The sequence below is a fragment of the Taeniopygia guttata genome, chromosome 5 (genome assembly GCF_048771995.1).
Source record: "Taeniopygia guttata chromosome 5, bTaeGut7.mat, whole genome shotgun sequence".
Taxonomy (NCBI): Eukaryota; Metazoa; Chordata; class Aves; order Passeriformes; family Estrildidae; genus Taeniopygia; species Taeniopygia guttata.
The window spans coordinates 29062371-29085220 of NC_133030.1; the positions used below are offsets into that span (position 1 = coordinate 29062371).

The following is a 22850-nucleotide window of genomic DNA, read 5'->3' on the forward strand; positions in this document are numbered from 1 at the left end:
GCTGAGGGAGGGACGGCGGGAGGGGTGGCAGCCTCTCGCCGCCCCGCGAAATAGCTCGGAAAGTTTGCTTAGAAAAGTCTCCCAGTGGAGCTGTTCGGATGACTTCTCTCTTCCTGAGCTCCCCGAAACAGGACAATTGTCACACAGTGTCCAGGAGTCTTCCCTTCCCCTTCTGTTGTTGCTGTTTTTTCCAGCGGGAGGCAGAGCCGGATATTCCCATTGTCGCTCAGCTCCGCTCCCTCCCCGGCTTGCTTGGCTCCAATGGAAATCCCAAAAGCTACATGTTACAGCTGGAAAACAACTCCCACAAACAAGAAGATGCCGTAGCACAATGCTCTGGTGCTATTTGTATATAACACGTGCTTAAAACCTTGCAGGCTTTGGAAATTCGGAGCGGAAAAGAAAGAGAAAAAGCGTGCAGCCCCAATGTCAGCAGCTGGTAATTTAGTCCTCGTGTTAAAGAAATGCTATAGCACTCCAAACAGGAATGATTTGGAAAGTGGTGCAAGCTCTGAGGGCCAGTATTTGATTTGATGCTGCCTTTCTTTTTGGCACGAGTCCCTCACGTTTTCTTCTGACTGCATGGAGTTTTGTGATAAATAACTCTTTCATGCAGTAGAGAAAATGATTCTTGAAGAGTTGCCCAGCCAGAAAACTAGCCTAGTCATTTAGACGGCAGTACACTAGCATATTTTGGAGTCTTTTGTTCTTATTTGGCTATGCATTTTTTATTTTATTTTCAAAAAAGACACCAGAGAGTTTTGAATAAAATTTAAAATCCCAACCAAAACAAACCTGCAAATATTAATAGAAAAGGGAAATGTGCAAACTAATTTACAGGTTTTCAACACATTTTTCCTTTAAGTCAAAGTTGACTGGTTTTAAAAATACTCTGTCCATAATTTTGTTTAAAATCATACTTGGGTTATATAGCTCTGATTTGTTGTACCGCAATGAATGGAACAGATTTTAATAGATACTGGCCTATTTTAAGAAGAGTTGCAGCATTGAAGTAAGCTAAGTTTAACGTTTTATTGCTTGGTGTTGCTTTAGTCGTGGATATATTAGTTGATTTTTATCATTACCTTCCCTCTCACTAGATCCTGCTTGGTGAGGAATGTTGCACTATATCTGTCTTAAGGTTTTTCCGGGGTGGGATGCTTTAAATAGAAAATAATAGTGAATATGTCATTATAGAAATAAACAGCACCTGTAACTGTCCGATAAGATGTGATAAACAGGAAAACCTTTGGTGTAGTCAGTGTGGGCCAGCTATTTGGTGAATGTAGTTTGGAGATGAGGGTAGGATTAGAGAGGTGGGCAGGTTCCTGCACATGGGAGGAATTAATCTGAGGCTGAAACAGAAATATTTGTATGAAGGTGAGAGTGGAAACTCAGGGGCTAATGGAAAGAGAAATTGTTAATTAATTCCATCTGCTCAACTCATGACGGTGTCACAGATGGGATGGGAAGGGAGGCAGAAACCATTCTTATGGTGTTTGACCCCAAAGGCAATAGGCCAGTTGCTCCTTCTACTGTGCTGCCTCAGCTGAAGTCAGCAAAATCATTTTAAGATGGATTTTTATATTTCATAAATGGGAAGAGGAAGTGGTTGTATATTCTCTGTGAAGGCTCTGACATGAGAACTTGCTGTCTAACCTTGAACAAAATTGTTCAAATGTAATGACTTAGAGGCAAATGCCAAATATATGAAGTCTTCGAGTAACCTTGATAGATGTGGAAAAAAATTCTCAGTGGGCTTAAAGGTCTGCTCTCTTCCAGCTTCTTATGCTATTTTCATACTTTCCTCACACAAACCTCTTGCCATCTCTATACACACCATCAGCAACTGACCTAACAGGGTACCCATATTGTCGCAGCTTCTATTATCTTTTAGGTGTTTTAAAAAGAGAGACTTCCTGCAGCAAAAAAATTTCAGTTCAACTGGATTGAAGTATTGTAATTTGTATACTCTCAGTTCTAGCCAAAAATACTAAACCTGGCTTTTAAGAGCACCAGAAATTGGAAAGCTCCAGGAAAAAGCTAGAACTTATGGGTCAGTTGGTTGTTTCTAGACTACCATGCAAACTTCCTCATTGCTGCTGTTCATTTAATTTACAATGGCAGATGAACACTGGTTTTGCATCTGAAAAATTACTGAAAATTCAGACGTTAAAAAAATGTTAAAGTGGGAGCTGTCAAAATTTTTGTTATTTAGCACAAGGCAAAGAGCAGTCTTTTTGTTCTGCATCTGTATTGCACCCATCACAGTGCATTCTTTGATAGACAACTATGGGCAAATAATGTATCTCGGATATAAAGCAATCATGATTACACAAAAGGCAGTTTTTCCATTGCCTGAAGTTTAAACAGCCTGTAGCCAATGTTCTTCATAATGCTATCAGTCATTCTGTAACAGAATAATTTTTTTTTTTATCACCAAAATATAATATTGGGTGTAAATTCAGTCAAATATTTTTCCTGGAATAGCATTTTAAAGTCTTTATTACACATTTTCTATTCTACATACTAGAAAAGATTTCTTGCTTTGTGGTTACATGGATACTTGCTCTGTGTAAATATGTTTCCCCATTAGAATGAAATATGGAAGCCTGAATGCGTACATTAAATTTTCTATAGCCATAGGTAATAATCAGGTATTAAACAGAAGGTGGGAACTGATGAAATCCCTTTATGGTTTATTTCCGGACATCTTAATGCTCGGTCTCTTGGATGTCAGACTTTTGTAAGGAAAGTGTAATGTTATTTTTGGCTGTCAGTCAGAAGCTGTTGATGGAAACACTTTGAATGCTAGCATGTAGCTATGTGAAAGGGGAATGTTGTTCCTCTTTCTTTTTTGATTGCTCTGTGGAGGATGCCAACACTGCGCTCTGTGCTGTGGTGCTGTGATAGGAAACCTTAACCTCCAGACTTGGAAATGGTGTGGCTGGCTGAGAAAGTATTCAAGTATTTCAGTACTGTGTCCAGGGCTCTCCTTGTGCTTGGGTAGCTCACTTGATACTGCGTTGGGTGTTTGTATGCTACAGGAACCCCTCCAGTGTTCGAGATGTCCTTTTACTTTTTTATGTAAGCCAGCAGAAACAAATGCTAGTTTTTATGTTCTGCTAGGTTCAAACATGTTTGTCCCTTTGCTGCGATAACCCATCATGATTCTAGTACCTACTTGGGGCTGCTGATTGCTCTTACTGAGAATCTCAGCCCTGTGTTATATAGGAAGAGAGAGAGAGGTCTGTTTGTGTGAGGAGCCCCTCTGGGAGGGGAGTGACCAACATGGTCAGAGCAGTATCATGTTGGGAGCAGTCTGGAGCACAGCTGCCTTGTGCCTTTCCCTCCCTGATCCACTACATCTTGTGGCCTCCATCCAGCTGGACTCAGCACATTTGTATGTACCCAGGATTCACTCCTTTATCACAGTGTAATTTGAGAACGGCTGCATAGGTCACAGATAGGAAAAAAAAACTTTAAAAAAACAATGCTTTATACCACAATGAAGAGCCTCATGCATTCTTATAGGATTCTTTTCTTAGCATGCACCAGTGACTAGAAGACATTGCATTTCTTCATGTATTGTGGATTGGGACCTGGGTAAAGTCATTAATGGCAAATTTGTTTCGTTCGTTTGTGAAGTTATAATGTTATTAGTTAAAAACTTGCCAGTGGGACATCCAAGTTGCCTTCTAAAGCTTTTTGAAACTTTAAAGTACTTTGCTTCAGGGATAGTAGCCTGAAGTTTGGGAGTTACTTGTGCAGGACTGAGCAAAACATAAAATATATTCTGCTGTTAAAAATATCATCTCTGCTTTTCTCCTGCTTCTCTGGCCCAGAAAGGGAGAGATATATTATTTGAGAGAATCTTTCCTGGTGTCTTTACTGACTCACAAATGAACTTTCCCATCTTCTATGACCCTCACAAGCATGTCACCTGGAAGAGTTGCTAAACAGATTAATCAATCCAAAAGCTGCCCTTTGCCTTTTTTCTGCTTTGCATTGTTTCTGAGCTGTAACCTGAAGCCTCCTGGCCAGTTATGTATTCCCCAGTTCCCTCAGGAGTTCTTGACCTTGTCCTTCACACTCTGGCAAATGAAAGCCGTAAGGAATGTCTGGGCAGTCCCAGGTGGCAAAGCTGAACCACACTTCCATCTGTGCAGGTGTTTACTATCACAGTCTGAGCTGCTACAGTTGTTTTCCTCATTACTGCTGTGCTGCACGACATATTCCTCTAATTGCCTTCCTGGAATGCAGCAGTTAATGAGGCTTGAAGATAGGATGGGAAGGAGGAGTTAAGTTTGAGGTCCTAAGAGCTCAGGTGAGCAAGCCCATGCCTGGGAGGGAATTTTAGGGAAAGTTTCTCACTCAGAATTTCCAGAAAATGGTTTAGTGTGGGAGGCTGACCTAAGCAGTATGCTGACCATAGCTTCACTGAATAGCAGAGAAAGGAGCTCAAGTGATGGGTGCATCATGATGTGAGTATTTTAAATCCATTTCTGTTTAAAAGGAAAGCTATGTGGAAAATTAAATTACTTTCAGATAATTTTAGAAATTATACAAAGTAAGTCACTATTGGTTTTTACTTTGTTAACTAGTCTCTGCTGTGCCCTATCTCCTTTGTTCTTTATAATCCCATTGTAGTAAACAAAGGAAGGATTATTTTGCAAGGAAGACTTATTGCTGTTTTATAGACTGTGCTATCAGCTGTTCTATGTGTTTGTGTGTAACCACAAGAACTTAGATACAGCAATGTGGTTTACGCTGACAAGAGTGATAACTTGTAAATTTTGTAGAAAACATTCATTGAATCTTATGCATAACAGATGTTAAATGCTTTATCAAAATAAAATTAAAGCAACAGCAGACTGGAGCTTGTTGTTCTCCTTCTTGTATATTTTCATATACATATTCCTTGTGACTTTGATGCTGTTGTCCTCTCACACGTAAAGAAGTAGCAGACTTTATCTACTTTTATGTGCTGTGGTAGTTGAGTAAGTGTTGTTCCTCTGTCCCCCTCTGTTAAACATGGGTCTTGGGATTGGTATGTGTGAGAGAGGTGTCTCAGGCCTCCAAGTCTTTTGCTGTTTGAAAATCTCTATGAACTGCATTGTTTATTCATTGCTCATGATTTCAAGCTGCTTTTCCACAGCAGAGCTAGGATTTTTAAAAGAAAAGTTGAGATTTTCATTTTGGGGTCATAAAGAAAGTCCCTTTCCAAGCAAATATATCTTAACATTTGTATATCCTGTTAAGGTTATATTGACATATTTTCCTCCCTCTGTAAAATTAGTTATTTTCTTTTACTTAGTCTATTATTTAAATTTTCATGTAAGCTATCACTGAGGTGGCGGCTCTTTTCTCTTAGCATGTGTACTTTGCATTAGCAGGTGGTTTCCATAAGCCACATCTGTTACTTTATAAAGGGAACAGCATCAGCAGCTTTTCCCAGATGTATTTTTCTTGAAGTTGCATGAACCAGGTTTTCATGGTTTGATAAAGGGCAGACTTTCTAGCTTCCTAAAAGAGCAGAACTCTGCATGACCCTGAGATGAGACCAGCTGGTCAGAGCATGGTGCCGATAACACTGGGGTTATAGGTTTGATTCCTATATGGACCATTCACATACTAGTTGGTTTCAAGGAATGAAAACTGACTGCTGTATCCGCATTCTGGTTTGCATGGAAAACATGGCATTTGTGCAGGATTCCTTTGATGCAAAAGTCTGAATTGCTGTGTCATTGCTCAGTAAACATCTGTGAAATCAAGGGTGGATGAAACTGCACTGACTGGACTGTAGCTCTGTTTTAAATCCTCCTTTTTTCATGCTTTTCTAAATGCTGATGAAAAAGACTTTTTCCTCTCCTCTTCCCTCCTCCTGTCCATGCTTTTCCATGAAAATAAAACATCACTATTCCAAAATTCAAAGCACCGATGTATCAGCAGGGGTATTTCTGACTTGGATTTATCAAGGAAGATGCCTCATGTTCATATCTGCACCAAATGTTCATATTTTTATTGCTATATAGTATTTGCACAGGAGAATGAAGGAAACCACACAAGAATAATAGTAATCACTAGGGCTGGTGACTTTTGGCTTTCAGATTTGTTAGCCATTATGAGACCCAATGAAAGCTCCATGCTGCTGGGAGGAGCCACAAAAAATTACTTGAGCAGCCTGTCTCATATAGCAGCATGCTGTCTTGCTGAACTCTGTGTACTTGGCTTCAGTAGAGAGTTTAGAATTATTTATAAACATCTGTTCTGAATTTGGTAGAAGGATTGCTGACTGGCTGTGCACTCCCATTTGCAAGACACAGTGGAACAGTTTGGACTTTAAAGAGAAATATCCAAAATGCTACTGGGTAATGAGAATAATGAGAAACACTGAAAATGGGTCTTAGATAAATGTACTTGATTGCTGATACTTTATTTTTACATATAAAAAAATCCTGCATTGGCCAAAGTGAGGATGTTCATACTATTAGCACCTCGACTTTGATGGGTCACGGCAGCAGGTATAAGGATACATGTCAGGCTGGTGTTGTGAAGGGATGCTGTGTTTGGGAAGTTGTGGTTGGAGGTACCTTAACTTGTCAGTATAGTGCAGAAGCTGTAATGGCTGAAAGCTTTGACATTCTCTACCATTTTTGATGAGCAGCATGGACTCTTAGTGCTCTTCTCATTGCAGCCTGGGTCTCTTGACAGGTATATTCTCAACCCATTTTCATGTGACAGCATTCTCTGAAGACTTGCAAAGATGAGAATAAGCCCTGCATAGTTTCTTTGTTTCTTTGTTGGCCAAGGCTGGTCAGTTACTCAAGAAGTGCAAAGATGGCAGCTTCTCAAAATCCTTCTGCCAAGGCTGCCAATAAACAAGAGTCAGAGGCACTGTACGAGATACTGTTAATGGAAAGAAAAGATAAATCTGACTAACTGAAGTTTCCCCCATAAAATCTTTAGACTTCACGTCCAAGGGAATTGTTGGGCTAGATTTTTTTCAGGATTATACATAAACTGCAGGCATGGTGCTTGCATTGGTGTGCCATTAGATGGCCCAAAGTGTCCCCAGGTACAAGTGGTAAATGTTTGCCTTACTTATAGGCTGTCATAGGTGTGGATCATGTCCTGGGAAGTGACAGTCCATGAGACAGCAGGAGTAACACATCCTGCCACAGAAGGATGCCACACATATACTTTTTTTTTCTGGAAGAGCCTCTGCAAGAGGGGAGGGATTGATATTCTTGACTCCCTGCTTTTGAGGGACTATGTTGGAAACTGAGGGACAGATTGGGTTTGGAGTTAGCTTGAGTGGTGGGAACTGGCAGAAAAGCATTGAACATTATTGCAATTATTACATTGCAGGGTTATTTTTGAAGCTGATTTAAAAAAAAACAAAAACATTTAAGACTTTTCTTGTACTTGATTTGTATGTATTGGATTTGCTATGTTTGATTACTTTGGTGAGTACTTTGCTGGCCTGTATTTATAGAAGTTGTTTTGTTGTATGACGTGTCTGCTGCTAATGACTACAGTATTTTTGCTTTATCACATGTACATGTTCCTAAAACAAACAGGCAACTTTTAAAAAGTCAGTTTCCTTTGTTCTCCAAGTGCCTGTTATTTGAGAGGGTGGAGAAGTGTGGCAAATTTTAGAATGTATAAAAAAAAACTTCCCCTTTCTTTCCACCCACTGCTTCCTCCAGCTCTACATACCTCCTTGCACTTCTGTGTTCTGTGTCTGAGCTCATCTCACTGAGATTCAGCAAGCTGTGGAAGTGTCCCTCTCCAGGGTCTTGATCCTCCCATGATTCTTTCCCACCCACTCATTCTTGCAGTGTCTTTGTCCCTGAGGAGTTGCACTAGCTTTACATCCTGTCTGCAAAAATGATTTTTCATAGCAACAGCAAAGGATATGAGATATAGCCCTTTGGGCTGCCTGTATTTTCTGGATTGTTGTAGCAGTTTTGTTTTGGACAGTTCTCCCTTGTAGCTCCCCATTACAGCCCTGCCACTCCATTCTGTATTTATGCTACTATTCTATTGCTGGGTCTTCATTTCTCTAAAGTTTTCTGTGCCTGAGAAGATGCAGGTCTTTTCTGGGACAAGCACCATTAAGTGGTGTTTCTACTGCTTTGTCTTTGTATAGGTAATTTGTTTTCATGGAAAATAATTTAGGAGAGACATTTCCCAATCACAGCATGCATTTTTCTAGTAGTGGGTGAGAGGAGAGGATGGGGAAAATAAATGTTAGGACCACAGTGTTACTAGATGAGTGTTACTAGAGAAGTGTAGTTTGAAGTTGATTTTATTGGTACAAAAAATACAAGTTTCATACCTGTGGAGCAGAGTATCCATTCCTAAGGGTACTTTATCATTCAAATGCAAGCTGTTGCACTTGTGTGTAAGACTGTAGTGACAAACACAGGTTTTGCTGAGAGAGCTTTTTTAGTGTTTGCAATTTGGAGTTAAGGTCAAAATATCTAGAACAGCTGTGAGTCTGTTTTTCCTCCTGGGCTTTAGATAGGAAACTATGCTTTCTTTCACCAGGTTCTTTGTTTTGTACCTAAATGAAGCACGATATAAATATGTGTTTACAGAGTTCAAATGCATAGTCTGTAGAGCTGGCAGCTACAGATCGCTTGCTTTGTGGTCTCTGGCTGTAAGCTGCAGCAGAAGGGAAGGGTCTCCATTCCCACCACCTCTTGTTCCTGCCCTGTCTCTTGCTTTGGCTCAGCAGGTTTTGTGACTGCCAGGCTCCCTGCTCTGGAGTCCTGTGACACCTTGATTATTTATTTTGGTGTGGGGGTTGTTTTCCTGATCACAGCTGATCTGAGTCATTGCATGGGTGAGTGATTGCTAGAAAGTAGAAACACATGTGGGAGGCTGGACCAGTGAAGAGAAATTGCATCTTCCAGCAACAGTCTGGAGTTAAGATAAAAGTTTGGGTGCTGTGAATATGCACCCAGAGTTAGGGGAGATTTTAGTTCTGTCCCTGTTTTTTGGTGGCTTTCTTGTTTTGTGTGACTCAAACAAAAGTACTTGATTGCTGCATAGTGGGGAATCTTTGATGCACTCTGGTAAAAGGTGATAATTTCATTTTGTGTTGTTTGTATTTTACTGGGTTTATGTTTATTTTACTATAAGTAGATATGTAAATACGAGTATAAATTTTTTATATCCAGAATTTTTTTGTATCTCAAAGATTTTATGTTTAGATTTTCTTCTTTATCTTTAATCTTTAGTAATGACTATAGCCTGTGAGAGCATCAGTCTACAGGAAATCACAGAGTAAGGTAATTTTTTCATAGGGTTATATGTAACACATGTGGACTGAGGGCAGTGAGTTTCATGTAATATAGCTTGGCTTGAGACCACTGTTTGATGTTGAGGTTGCCTTACTTCTGCTGCTAGAATACCCTGGCATTTAAAAAGATTAAAAGCTTTTCCAGATTTTACCCATTTGAGCACAAATGTTCTATTCATGAGTGCCTGCTGCAGGAGATAAGGTTGTGGGAAAATTATGTTCTAAAACATATAAAAGCTACTTAGGGGGACCTTTTATTTGAATTCCCAAAAGTATTTTAAAATTTGAAATCTGATATGATTTCCATCTCAATCTACCCATTTCTGCCCAAGTTCTAAATCATTAAAGCTCTTTAAAATGCTCAGTGAAGACTTGTAATAGTGTAGCAGGTAAAAATTTTAAAGGATCTGCTTTTTCTCAGCTTGAATTCTCTAGTGGTGACCAAATCATACTTGCATCATCCCCTTAAGTAAAAAAACCTCATTGTTTGAGCATTGCTTTAATAAGTTGAGCTCAGTGTTGTGCAAGTCACAATTGAAGCCCAGGAATGGGACCTGAGAACAAGGTCTTCTCTCTGATTTATTCTCAGTAATCTGTTTGCTGACCTCAGCACGTGTCCAGGCAGAAACACTGGTTTACTTGTGGAGTGTACATGTAAACTTGGGTTAGACCCTGGAAGAACTGACAAGAAGAGTAGGATTATGTCTCTTTGGAGCAGAGCCACCAGCCTATGACTGGCTACAATGCAGCAGGGGAAGGGACACAAGGCATGCAGAGCAGTTGGAGACTGCCCCAGCCAAGATGGACATGATGCCAGTGAGGACACATAGCAGATACCTGTAGGGAATGATGCGTGTGCACAGGAGGAGGAGGATAGGAACTCGGTGAACTATTTAGGCTGGTAAGAATGGAGCATTAAGGACTGAAAACTAAGGATGCTTGTGGTATTGGGAAGCAGGATAAGGCCAGTATCATACTTGGGGAGTAAAGGAAAAAGCATGTGTAACCAAAGAAAGCTCTCGCCTAAAAAATCCCTCTGGGTTTCTCTGTCTGCTGCTGCTCTTAAAATATTGTGAAATTCTGTCAAATGTCCCATTGCCTCTTAAATCAGACCTGCTGTACAGGGCAATTGTCAGCTTTGTCTATTAGCTGACCTGGCTGAGATTTGTACATGGATATCAAAGTCCCCTAAGTAACTCACATTGGAAAGCATTTGCCTGTCAAAACATCTATGAAGCCACACATGTCCAGGTTAAATGGATCAGTCGCACATTTCTAGTTTAGGTATTCACAGCCTGTATCCTTAGGCACTGTTCCTTGTTCCTTTGTTCTTTAGGGAGCCTTATGAGACCTCTGTTCTGTGCTCAGCTGTACGTAGTGCAGCATTGGTACCCGGCTGTACATAATATGCTTCCCGTCCCCTTGGGATCTGGAGCTCTGGTGACTGATGTGTTGAACAGCTGAACACTCACAGCTTAACCCAAATCTCTGGGAGCTGTCTTTGTATTTTCTATGTGAAGAGTCACGTAAATATGTACTACAGGAAATACCAAGTTCAGTCTGTCTCAAGGAGGGTGCCTCAGAAATCAGTGATGTAAAGCAAGAGACTTTAAAGTAAAGGATTGTTTCTGTCTGAAAAATGGGAGCAGCTATGCTCAGAAATGTGCTTAAAACCTCTTTATGCTTGGTAAGCTCAAATGTCACAGTGATTGTCTTCATGGAAGCCTTAAGTGTCCTAAGGCATTGTTTTGAATCCTATTTGGCAACAGAAAGCATGGGGTAAAAACTGAGAAGTGGAGAGACCCAAAAGCAGGGAATGATGTGCTTTTGGCCACCTGGAAGTCAGAGCCCTCAGTGAAGGCAGATTGTAATTGGTGGGGGACTAAATACTTCTGCACACATAGAAAGGAATCTGTAAAAGGTCTAGGGCCAGGAATGAGCAGCTGTCAGCTGGGTTTGAATTTTCTAACTCTTGTTTCATCTGACCTCATTTTTAACTGACCTAATGATACTGATCCAGCTGATTATCAGGAGATAAACCTACATCTAACCCCAAATGACAGTGTGTCTTCACCTTAATTTTAATAAAATTTGACAAAACTGCACTAAGGACAAAATTGGTTTTATTTCGAAACCAATTTCTTAGAGCTTTACAAAGTTATTAGGCTTCATCAAAACTTTATTAGAAAGCCACAAAGCAAAATATAGAGGAAATATAAAGCATCTTTGTCTTGCTCTTAGCTTCTCAGTACCAAAGGTGAAGAAATAGGACACTTCTTCCTCTCTTCTCTCCTACTATGTATTAAAAAATCCACTATAATTATTGAGAAGGATAAATAAGAGCATTGTTTTGTTCAGGTAGCTATCCTGCTGTCAGCCCAGAAATAAAATGAATTTGGTTTGAGGTGTTTTTTTGTTTGGTTTTTGTTTTGCTTTTATTTTGGGGTTTTTGTTTGTTTTTGGGTTTTTGTTTGTTTGTTTGTTTTGTGGGGTTTTTTTAGCTGTTTCCAGATATTTTTCTCATTATTTTCTAACACAACTCATTTTGAATGTGGAAGTTATCTGTACTAGTCAGTCATAGCTGATTCCAATTACAGATTTAGGCAGTATGTATGAGTGCATGGTCCTTTGCACTTGAGAAACAATCCTGTCCATTTACATTCCAGGACAGTTTTTTTATTTTATTGTTTGTTTGGCACACTTTTCCCCCTAAATTGTACTTTTTGAGGACTACAACAAACACTTTGGATTAAGTGGGGAAAATCTGACAACTCTTGTGGCTCACAAGTCTGTGACATGGATCCCTACCCCACAAAGCACAGCCAGTCTACCATTGCTCCACTCTATTTCTTGTAAAAGCAACAACTCTTAAACAGAAATAAAATTCCAACAATGTACTTAGGAAAAACACTTCAAAGCTCTTTAATCACCACAGTTTTGGGATTTTTTTAGCCCCTTGCTTTTTACATACCTGAATGCAGATCTGCAAATGCTATTTTATGTCACAGAGTCTTATCTGTGTATATCTGATATCTGAAGTAGCTCTGATTTGCAGCTTGTTAAAGTAAACATAAATTTCTGAAGTTTAGAAATTTGGCATGCACTTTTGATTATTTATATTTTAAATGAATTTTTAAAATGTGTTCTGTTTCCAGAGAGAGAGCAGAAGGAGGAAGAGTGATTGTAGAAGTTGATGACAAAGTGGCGAAAGTCAGAAATATAAAGGTATGGTTTTTGTTGTCTCCTCTTTCCCATATAAGAATCCTGATATCCTGATAATTTTCTCTGTTTGCTTGGCTATTGGATCATTTGAATAGAAATATTAAGGGAGAAGTTTAAACTGGCACAGCCCTAGAATTATTGCAGTGAAAGTGTGGGGAAGGATTGTTTTGGTTTGGTATTAGTTTGTGGGGCTTTTTTTTGGGGGGGGGGATGGAAATTGAGAAGAGACATAACAGGTCTTGTCTTGTCTGTATGTTATATTTATCAAAGCTTCTGCGATCCTGTTGCATGCCATCTTTCAGAACTGCTGGTAAATTGTTTAGGATTTTTGCATATCTTGCTGTTACTAATATCTGGATAATTTCTTTCGCTGTATCTCTCCTCCTTTCATGTTTCCCCTCAGAGTGCAACTGATTTGTATGGAATAAATTGTGTAAAGCTACGCTTCAGGCCTTGGTAGGAGACCAAGAGCTATAAGAATAAACTGAGTGTAGCCATCATCTTCCTTGAAAGCTCTGGAGCCTGCATGATTTTTTTTCTGCTTAAGTTGGTGTGAATGTTGAGGTTATAACAAAGGTACCAATTAGATAAAAATAACATGTACATGGTGTTAATTTTGTATCATGTTTTGATTCATTACTCTCCTCCTGTGAGTGTTCATAAGCTCATCTGTTTTATTATAATTCACTTTGGCAAGGTTATATGGAAAGATTTATACACTTCCTTTAATTTCACTAATTGTTGACTGTTGTGCTAGAAAGGCTTCACTGTCATTGTTAATAGCCCATAAAGGTTAAGTTTGGATTGTGCAGTCCCTGTGACAGAAGCATTAGCTTGCAACCATGACAAAGCAAAGGGGAAACTGGGGAAGAAACCTGCATATTTAACTATGCAGTGGGAAAATTGTTTCTTCTTATTGATTTGGTCTCATTTCTGTCATGTGGTTCTCTGTGAAACAGAAGAATTTCAGAGAAATATCAAAAGGTTTATAAAGATTTCCTGACAATACATAGAATTTATGAAGATTAGATGAAGTATGTCTGTTGTATGTGTCTTGGGGAACCTTAGCTGCAGTAAATGAACCCTTCAGTGAAAATGCTCTAGCAGGTTTGTCATGGGTGTCTGCACCTCACTCTAAGCACCAAAGAAAATTGAATAAAGAGGTTTAACTCTTTGCCATTCCTTTTCCACAAGTCGGATCCTAGATAAACTTCCCATTAACTTGGAAAATGCTTTTTTTGAGTCAGCTTCAGAGTGACTTGGCTTTCTGTCTTTTTCCTTTTATTGTCAGGTTGACAGTAGACTTGATAGCAGTTGGGACTCGAGAGAAAAAACTGTGGCCTTCAGCTTTGACTACTGCTACTGGTCAGTTGATCCTGAAGATCCAAAGTATGCATCTCAGGAAATGGTGAGTGATGCTTCATGTTCACATTCCCACCCTATTTTGTCCTTCATAACCACATCTTCAGGAAGATATTGAGTTGTAGAATACATAAGATCTCCTCTTCTATTCTGCCCCCATCTTTTTCTTATTTTGTTTGTAATATCACAGCACTCATTCCTTCTTTCTGAAACAGGTGCAGTAGGAATGCAATACTCTTGCTTGTCAACCAATGCACACTTTCCTTAGATGTGTTACATTTGGCAGAGATCCTTAATGGTGATGATCTTGAGGACTTTAGCTTAGAAATGAGAAATTTTTCAGGAGCAGGTGTCATGATCTAGAGGGAGAAAGCTCTGAAAGAACATAGGAGTGTTGAGGTGATTCTTCTAAGAGGATCAACATTGAAGTAATCACATTTTTAATGGTTGAAAATTTTAATTACACTGTATTGTTCGGTCTTCCAAATTATACAAATTTAATTTCTCTCTGTTATCAGTACAACTGTTCATAAATTTTGATCTGTTATAGTTATGTTGTTTTTCACAGAAATTACCATTTAAGACCAAGTTACTCCTGTAAAATTTGTATTTCTGGTAGTGATGAGCATAGGACTGTTTTTACTTTTGGGAGTCAATATTTGAAAAACCGTCACATTTGGAAATTACCATAACTGTTGGTGAAATTATTGATTGTGCTTTTTTTCCCTCCTGGTACAATAGTTTGGAAGATGCTTTAAGAGCTTGGGAAGTGTCATTAGGCTTTAAAAAAACAATGGTCTTTCTGAAGTACTTGGCACTAGATAAACTTCTATTTCAGGGATTACAAAAACCAAATCTTTAAATGTTGATCTGTTTGGGTTCCCCCCAGCCCTGCTTATATTTTCTTGTTTGTTTTGATTTTGTGTTCATTGTGACATTGTCACATAATACAAGTAGAAACTTGCTTCTTCAAACTGTTGACAATATAGTTGATTTTCTAGCTGGAATGGTTTAGCAGATGAAATGCTGTTAAATCCCTGCCAAGTCAGTTTTAGCTCTATTCTGTGAGAGAAATTATCAGAACTGCCAAATGGAAAATACAATTATTGGCTACAAATGTAAATTTTTGTTCTTGTTGTTATGAAATACAAGTGTGACTGAAGAAGAATGTAAAATGCAATATAAACAGTGCAGTTTCCTTGCTGGGGTGAGTAGTTGTTTCAGATGCTGTGGAGACCTCTGTATTATCTTGTAATACAGTTTTATCTGACAAAAACAGTGAGGGGGAAACATGAACTCCTGGGCCACAGAAAATTGAGAAATGGGCAGTAGTTTCTTTGCTTGTGCCTGATGCTGACTGAAAGGACATCCAGGGCTGCATTACTGAGCCTTGGACAGATGTCTTGCATGAGATAAGGAAAGTCAGAAGATGGACTGATGTTTTGAAGGCCTGGAGCCATGAGGGAATTTCTTGGGCTTTTCTCCTATCTTTGTGATTATAGAACTAGTAAAATGTACTTCAAATGTCATTGAGAAGAGACTGCTGGAGAACTGCAGTCTTACCATGCTTTTGGGCATTTTTCTGCCCTCTTATGCTGCATGAACGAATGTATTGTACTAATGCCATGTTTGGAATCATTGCTTCAGTGCTGAGCTGACAACAGTGATGTTATCAGCAGCCAAAGGAGGTTCAGTACCACTGTCATCCTGTAAAAGCTTTCTTTCATGAGCTGACCTTGTATTACTTTTCCTTTGAAGATGTCCTGCCAACTGTTATCATATGTGATTGGTATTGATTGAGGATGAAAAGTAGATAAAAGTGTCTGTCTTGAGATTTGTTTTTGTAGAATGCTGTCTTTTAGTAAACTACTTTTTTTCCCCCCTCTGTAAATGGATGTATAAAAATCAAGTCCTAAAAATTTCTTCAGTTAAGGACTGTGACAATGTAACAATAGTGGGAGGGCTTCAAGTCCTAGTGTTTCAAGCAGGATTTTAAAGATACAGCTGTGCTTCTCTCTTACAGTTTCTTCCAAATGTTCACATTGTACACTTCAAGTTCCTGTCTCTTGCATTTCAGAGATGTGTACACACAATACATTTTATTCCTTTTATACTTTGGTCAAAGGCACTTGTAAGAGGCTTAAGCCACACATGTAAGTACTTTCAAATGTTTGGAAGATGAGTTTGGATTTATTGTTCTTTTTATAAAAGCCATTCTTTCTCTGCCACCTGTACTTTATTTGTATTTTCCTAAAGGGAACTAAATGTTGTTGTATGTTTTTCCCAATACATTTGTGCTAGTATTAAAAAAAAAAAAAAAAAAAAAAAAAAGTAGAGAAAGTATTTTTTCATTTGGGAAAAGCAGACCTTGCATTACAGTAAACTGAGAAGGAACTGGACCAATATAGTAAAATCTGTAATGGTCGTGTGACAGATTATATGCCTTTACTTTCATTTTTTAAGAGCAGTAAAACCAGAACTGCTTTTCCCTGAAAAAAGCTGGACAAAAAAGTCAAAAACATAAATTATTTTTAAGAAGCGTTATTGTATCCATATTTTTTAGGGCTGAATTTAAAAAGCAATTATTGTATCATGATGTCTATATATGAGCTTCCTTGACTGGCATTATAGAAATAATGTAAGCCACTTTCTGTCTCTAAAAAGATGAAAGTTTGCTAAATTAAAAATAAAGTTGATTTTGACTACTGGAAGAACAAGCTATCACTGCTGGTGTCTGGGAAACAGGCTTCTTAACAGATGGAACCTGTTGGATAGTGGTTGGTTTTGGAAGATGGCTTCAGGAACCCATGGATAGTCTACTCTAATTTATGGTTATTCTCTCATTTGAAACATTTGAGGAACTAGATATGAGCCAGAGTTCTGGTTTCTTTACTTCTCTCCTAACTGTGGTGAAATATGAAGTTATATAGTCTTTCTAATGATCATCTCGTAATTTATAATTTTGATTTAGTAGCTCAGTATAAATGTCTGAATGCTTAGACTTCATCTAAAAGTTGCATAAATTCTTCACAAAATAGAAGATTTTTAAAAATAGGTCAGCTATACAAGCATTATTTCATTTTCCAAATAACCTGAATTTTACAATGTGACCTGTGTTTTTAGGTAGCCACTTGGGATATCTTTGGGCCTGTTGCTTTTGTTTTCTCACTGGGAATTTGAATAGTTTGTGTTGATACTGAGCTGAGATTTTCATCCTCTTTCACAGATGAGCAACTCTACCTTCTTCTTTGAAAGACAATTTTTTTCCTAAGTGGATTTTTTGATGTATAAGCAGAGTAGAGAAATCAAGAAACCAGGCACGAGGGTTTCAGGCCAGAGGGAGGAAAAAAAAAAGGAAGATCAAGAAATAGTGTGGGACCAGATTCCATATTTATTTGTTAGCAGAATAGGTAACAAATAAATATGGATTAAGGAAATGGACAGAATATTTGATGTGCCAAGTATGAAGTAAGAAACAAAAGGAAATTATAAAATATTATAGGCACTTAAGAGAAAAAGGTTGTGCATGGTTTTCTGATTTTAACTCTGCAATTTTTTACATGCATTTTCCATGGCTGTAAAAGAGTGAATGGTTTTCCAAATAATTTGTCAAGATACAGCTATAGTCCTAAAAAAACAGCCCTCCACCCCCAGAAATACCAAATTCAAAAGAGAAAACAAAAAAAAACCCAACAAAACAAACAAAACTACAAAAACAACAAAAAACCCAAACCCACATAAAAGTGCTATATTTGAGGTGATGGTCCTTTTCCTGCCATTTTTTTTTTTTTTAGTAAAGGGGGAATTCTGTGTGATTATTACTTCCTTCCCACTCCCTTCCTCCCCAGATGTCTTCAGGAACCCGTGTATACTTCAGGATTGTTTTCCAAAGACCATGTTGAAAATCCATCACTCTTTGGCCATTATATAATTATGGGACTATCCTTTCCTAGAGATTTATGATGTGTTTTCATTTTGCAGTGAAAATGCTGTGTGATGATGTTATTTTAATGTTTTTTGAGGTTATATTTTTCATTCTTACAGGTAGACTCAGGCTTGCTGATTCTTTCTGCTGGTTGAATGTGAAAATTATTACAGAAGCACTGTGAGACATTTATAGTTGTTTCAGAAACAAGTCTCTAAGTCTAAACTTACTCAAATTTTTGTCTGGCATAGAACAGCGTGTTTCAATCTTTTGAGCTTCCCTTGCAAAACCTAAAATAGCTCTTAGTGAATGCTTCCCCAAATCTCTTTTAGCTCCACTAAACAGAGGAGAATGTTAAAAAATGTTGCAAAACTTACATGACTGCTCATTTAAATCCTACTGATGAAAAAATGTATTTCAGTTGGGGGGAAGAAAAATGTTTCAGCAATCACAGGCAAAATCATAAGGGTATTTTACAGAAGAGCAAGAAACACAGGAACACATGCAAGCATTAAGTATTCTTGTAGCTCCAGTCCTCAGCTTCCCAGCAGCCACGCTTCCTGTCCGGGTATTGTGCGCGTTCCGTACCCGCGGTGGGCAGGCTGACCCACAGGATGTGCCTGTAGGTATTTACACACAGAGCTGCCACAGACAGCTGATTTGGGGCAATCTGGTCCTTTTGATAACAGCAGTATGTGCTGTGACTAACAGGCTTTGAACAGTAGGTGTAATGAAATCCAGAAAAGGTTAAGTTCCCAACCAACACTGATTTCAGTGGGGTCCAAAACTCCCAAGTGGGTTTTCTTGAAATGCTTTCTGTAGCTTAGTTTTTCGTACCTTAGTGCAATAGTTTAATGGAGATGATAGTGTTTATAAGGGAAATAATACTTTAGACTTTTTTCCTCAGGCTTCCTAAATAATTAAATAAATTATATTCATACTGGTCAAAGAATTTTACACTTCTGGGCTTGACCTGGTAAGTGTGTTATTTTGGTTTGGCACAGTATATTGGGTTTAAGCTGGTGTGAATATTCCTTCAGTGTCTCTCTGAATATTATCATTCTCAGTAATACTGTGACTCTCGATGGCCCTTCTAAGATATATCCATAAAAGCCCTTGACCAAAAAGGCTGTGGCCAAATGAAAAGATAACCGTCTTTGTGGTACATCTAAGAAGCATAAGAGTTCACAGAGGTGAAATAGCTGAGTGATTGCATACTCTTGCATATTCTTCCCTGAAGGAATACATTGTCTTTTTTGAAGAGAAGTATCTGCCTATCAAAGGAAAAAAAAAAGTCTTGTTTTCAAGATTTTGTTATGGATTTCCCTGTATGTAGGGGTTGCTTTGTGATGTGTCACATGTGAGGAGTATTACCTTAATAAATCAGGATGGTGTTACAGTAAGAAAGCAGTAAGAGGATAAAAACAAATCTTACTGTATGTCTGGTAACTGCTTGTAATTTCTTGACCTTATCACCCTATACCTTCCTATTCTTCAGCACTGGTTTACTAATGTAAGTGAAAGAATAACTATGATCCTTTTTTTGGTGCACTTCCACTGTGCATTTGAACCACTGAGAATTTTACAAGATTGTTCAAAAGAAAGACATGTTCAATTAAAGGTTGTTTATTTCTAAACTTTATATAGCAGGTAACACAGGCTCTCTTTGCTTGTCTGTCCATTCCGCATGTGTAGCTAGGAAGAGCTCCTTTCTTTTACTGTCTAATGATGTCTGTCTTTGTTTATAAATACATTATTTGGAAAAATTATTCTTTGTTCTGAAGGCAGAAATGGGGATTACTGATGCCTTGTGTGATAGAATATGAATGAGCCCTGTGAAGAGGTTTTTTCATTTCTTATTTGTTTAAAAAGTATTTAAACTGCTTTCCATCTTGTCTGGCTTTGCAGCATAGCTGGGTTTTATACGATTTCCAGCTACAAAAAGTAGTTGGAGAAAGGGGCTCACAGGCTTTTATTTAGCTTTATTCAGAGCATAACTGAAAAGTGAATAAAGAAACAGATGTTTAGAATGCAAATATTCAAATATGGCACTAGGGTTTATGGGTTTTTTTCCCCCAAGGGATTTGTTTACTTGTTTTAAATGTTTAACTGCAAAAGCTTAGAAAAGTTACACAACTGCATTGTTTGGAAGGAAAATATTGCAACATACTTTCCAACTCTTCATCAAAGTAAGTCACTGTATTCCTTTCTTTTTTTTCTAAAGTGCAAACAAAGTCATGTGCTGAAACAACTTTACCTGAGAGACCATTCCTCTCTAAGCTATGTTTGTGACATTTCTGTGCCTCTGTGCATGGATTCAAGTTTTAAATTGTCTTGTAAATTATCAGGACAAAATCAAAATATGTTATCTGTCATATGAGCCGAATTATAAAAAAATGTAATAAAATTAGCTTCTAATTTAAATATCTTGAAAAATTATTCATTTTTTTTTTTCTCTGTGTCCTCTCCCCCTCCTTGTCTTGTAAAAGAAGGAGAAAGAGAAGTCAGCAGCAGCTGTGGGTGTAAATGGCATTTTCGCACGAAATATTTGAAAAGCAGTAAGCATTCCATCCACAAGATGTTTTTTTCCTTCAATCCAGAGTGAGACAGAAGTGAAGAGGAGAATTTGCTATAAGAAAAAGGCTTTTTGTGCAATAATTGGATCAGTATATTGCAGATTATGATGGCGGCAGGGAAGCCACCATGAGTGAATGTTATAGATCTTCTGCCAGCAGCACAGCTGCTGTGTTCAGTTTGTGATCAAATAAGGTCATTCTTTCTGACTATACCAAGACTTCTTTGCTGAAAACTTCTCTGAGAATTATTGTGAATAATTGCAAACTTCAAAGCAGGCTTTGTTGGAAGACAAAAAGAATCAAGTTGATTTTCAATTTATTGAGGCATTGAATTAATTGATAGAAATAGTTATACAGCTGTATACATTCATAGGCAACTGTGGCCTAATGCAGATGCATTTCAAATATGAAGCCGAAACAGGAGTTCACAAGAAAGGATTAAGCTGAGGCAAAACAGTAAACAGACATTTTCTGACTGTTCCATCTGCTAATGCTCATGTTCACGGATTGTTTCCCTGCTAGGCACTGACCATTGCTTACTAGATACACATTCTTTATAATAGGCACTCAGTATAACTCCCTAAATAATATTGAAAGGATCTGCAAGTGCTTTCAGCAAATTGAAAGTAAAAAATAATCAAGTTCTTTGGGTTGTGAGGTGTTGTGCATGTTTGCAGTGAGCCTTCACATTTGCCATCTCAATTACTTCTACAAATCTTGTGATTCTTGCATGTCTTGCAAGTAAAACCAAGAACTTGTATAATTATCTGCAAACTTTCTGAAGTCATCTGTGAAGTACACTTATTTGGATAGATGGTTTTTTTTCTTTTTAAATTAACTGTGGTTAAGATGTGAGATACAGATGTTTTTAAGAAAAAAATCATCTATATAGATAAGCTGTATGTGGATGCTGATTGTTCTTATTTGCAGATGGACATTCACAGTTTAAATTCCTCTATCTAATCACAACACAGTTCATAAAATAGTGGTTTTTTTTCCTTTCTTTTAATCTCATATAAGGACTATTCTAAACTCTTTCTCTTTTACAAGCAGGTTCCCATGTTCATCTGTAAGAATTTCCACAGCATGGCAACTCACAGAAGGGAAGGTCATATTCATGGTACTTCTGTTGCAGATTCATCCAAGATTAGTCTTTAACTTGGAGTGTTTCTTCTCCAATCTAATCAGTGCTATGTGAATAACTTTGGTTAGACTTGTCTTTTGGGAGCTGAAATTACTGAAAAATTAGGCAGAACTTCAGCTAGGTCTCCAAGATCATGTAGGTCTGTGAGTTCTGAAGTCAGTGGATAGAAGGAGTTTGATAGACTTTCCTGGGAGACTGGTCCAGGTTTGGAGATTTTATTCTCTGGGTGATGAGATTTTATTTTTCTTAGTGGGCAGCTTCCTTCTGAAAGATTTTGTTGTGCAGGACTGTGCTAGCATTGAATAGTGAGATATATTTATTGTAACAGCTGTGATTGAGTTCCACACAGCTTATTTATTTATCTCTGAAAATGAGCCATGTTTCTGACATTTTGGAGACGCGAGATTGGTCTTGGACGTGTAAGTAGCTGAAATCTGAAATGTCTGGTATGATCAGCAGTTGTTCCTTTATATTATAGCAAAAAGCACCCATTCCCTTTTTTGTAAATTTGTGCTCACTTTATTTATTTCAATAGTAGCTGGCTTTTAGGTTTTTCTGTTAACTAAACTCAGGGATATGTGTGTGTGTGGCCTTGACCACAAACTGAATGAATCATCATTTTGGCTGTATCTGAGCACCTGCATGTTGACACCCTATTCAGCTTTGTTTTTAATCAACAAAAAAGCCTGCCCTTGAGAACTTGTATGTGAAAAGCAAAATTAACATCTCCATTCAGTTTGGCTTTTCTGAAAAAGTAGTTTCTGATGGCAGTTCCTTTATATTATGTAAGATAGAGTGAAGATTAATAAAATTAATTCAGTCTAGAAACATTTACATGTAGCCTTAACACATCAAATTTGAAATTCTGAGGGTCAGTTTAGGTTTCCTTACCCTCAGATGCACACACGAGTATGGGTAAGTTCTCACTCTTTGTAACTTCAGTGTTATAGTGTTAGGACTTTCTCATATGAAGGAGGGGAGCTAATGTTCTGTATTTTACATTCACAAATGTATTTTGAGGGATGTCTTACCAAACTACATCGCTGCTACATAAATTAGTTGATTAATAAGTTTTGGAGTGGACCATTTGAATCAGTCCTTGCTGGATGGGTCTCATTCCTGAGATGTTGAATGGCAACAGACACTTTCCTCAATTGATTGGGGTTTTTTATGTGTGCGTGTAAGGATTGATTACTTTCAAAATTACTCCTTATAATGTTAAAATAGATCTCATCTTCTGTTCTACTATTATTGCAAGTGTTTTACATTTTCAGCCATCCGTTTCCTGCACACACATATGTGTTTAAG

General features: G+C 38.0%; 1 protein-coding gene across 4 annotated transcripts in view; it reads left to right on the plus strand.

Moving 5' to 3' along the window:
• Positions 1-22850, plus strand: part of STARD9 (StAR related lipid transfer domain containing 9) — a 96014-nt gene that overhangs the window by 578 nt on the left and 72586 nt on the right. For 3 of the 4 annotated variants that reach the window (XR_012056329.1, XM_030275482.4, XM_072930017.1), the window contains exons 2-3: positions 12469-12538; positions 13827-13943. Coding sequence is in view for 3 of the 4 variants with exons in the window: in XM_030275482.4 (XP_030131342.4) it covers positions 12469-12538; positions 13827-13943 (187 nt within the window). In the remaining variant the exon portion in view is untranslated. Of the gene's footprint in view, positions 1-3; positions 440-12468; positions 12539-13826; positions 13944-22850 lie in introns of those variants that run through there. The other variant, XM_072930018.1, reaches the window with a different exon arrangement.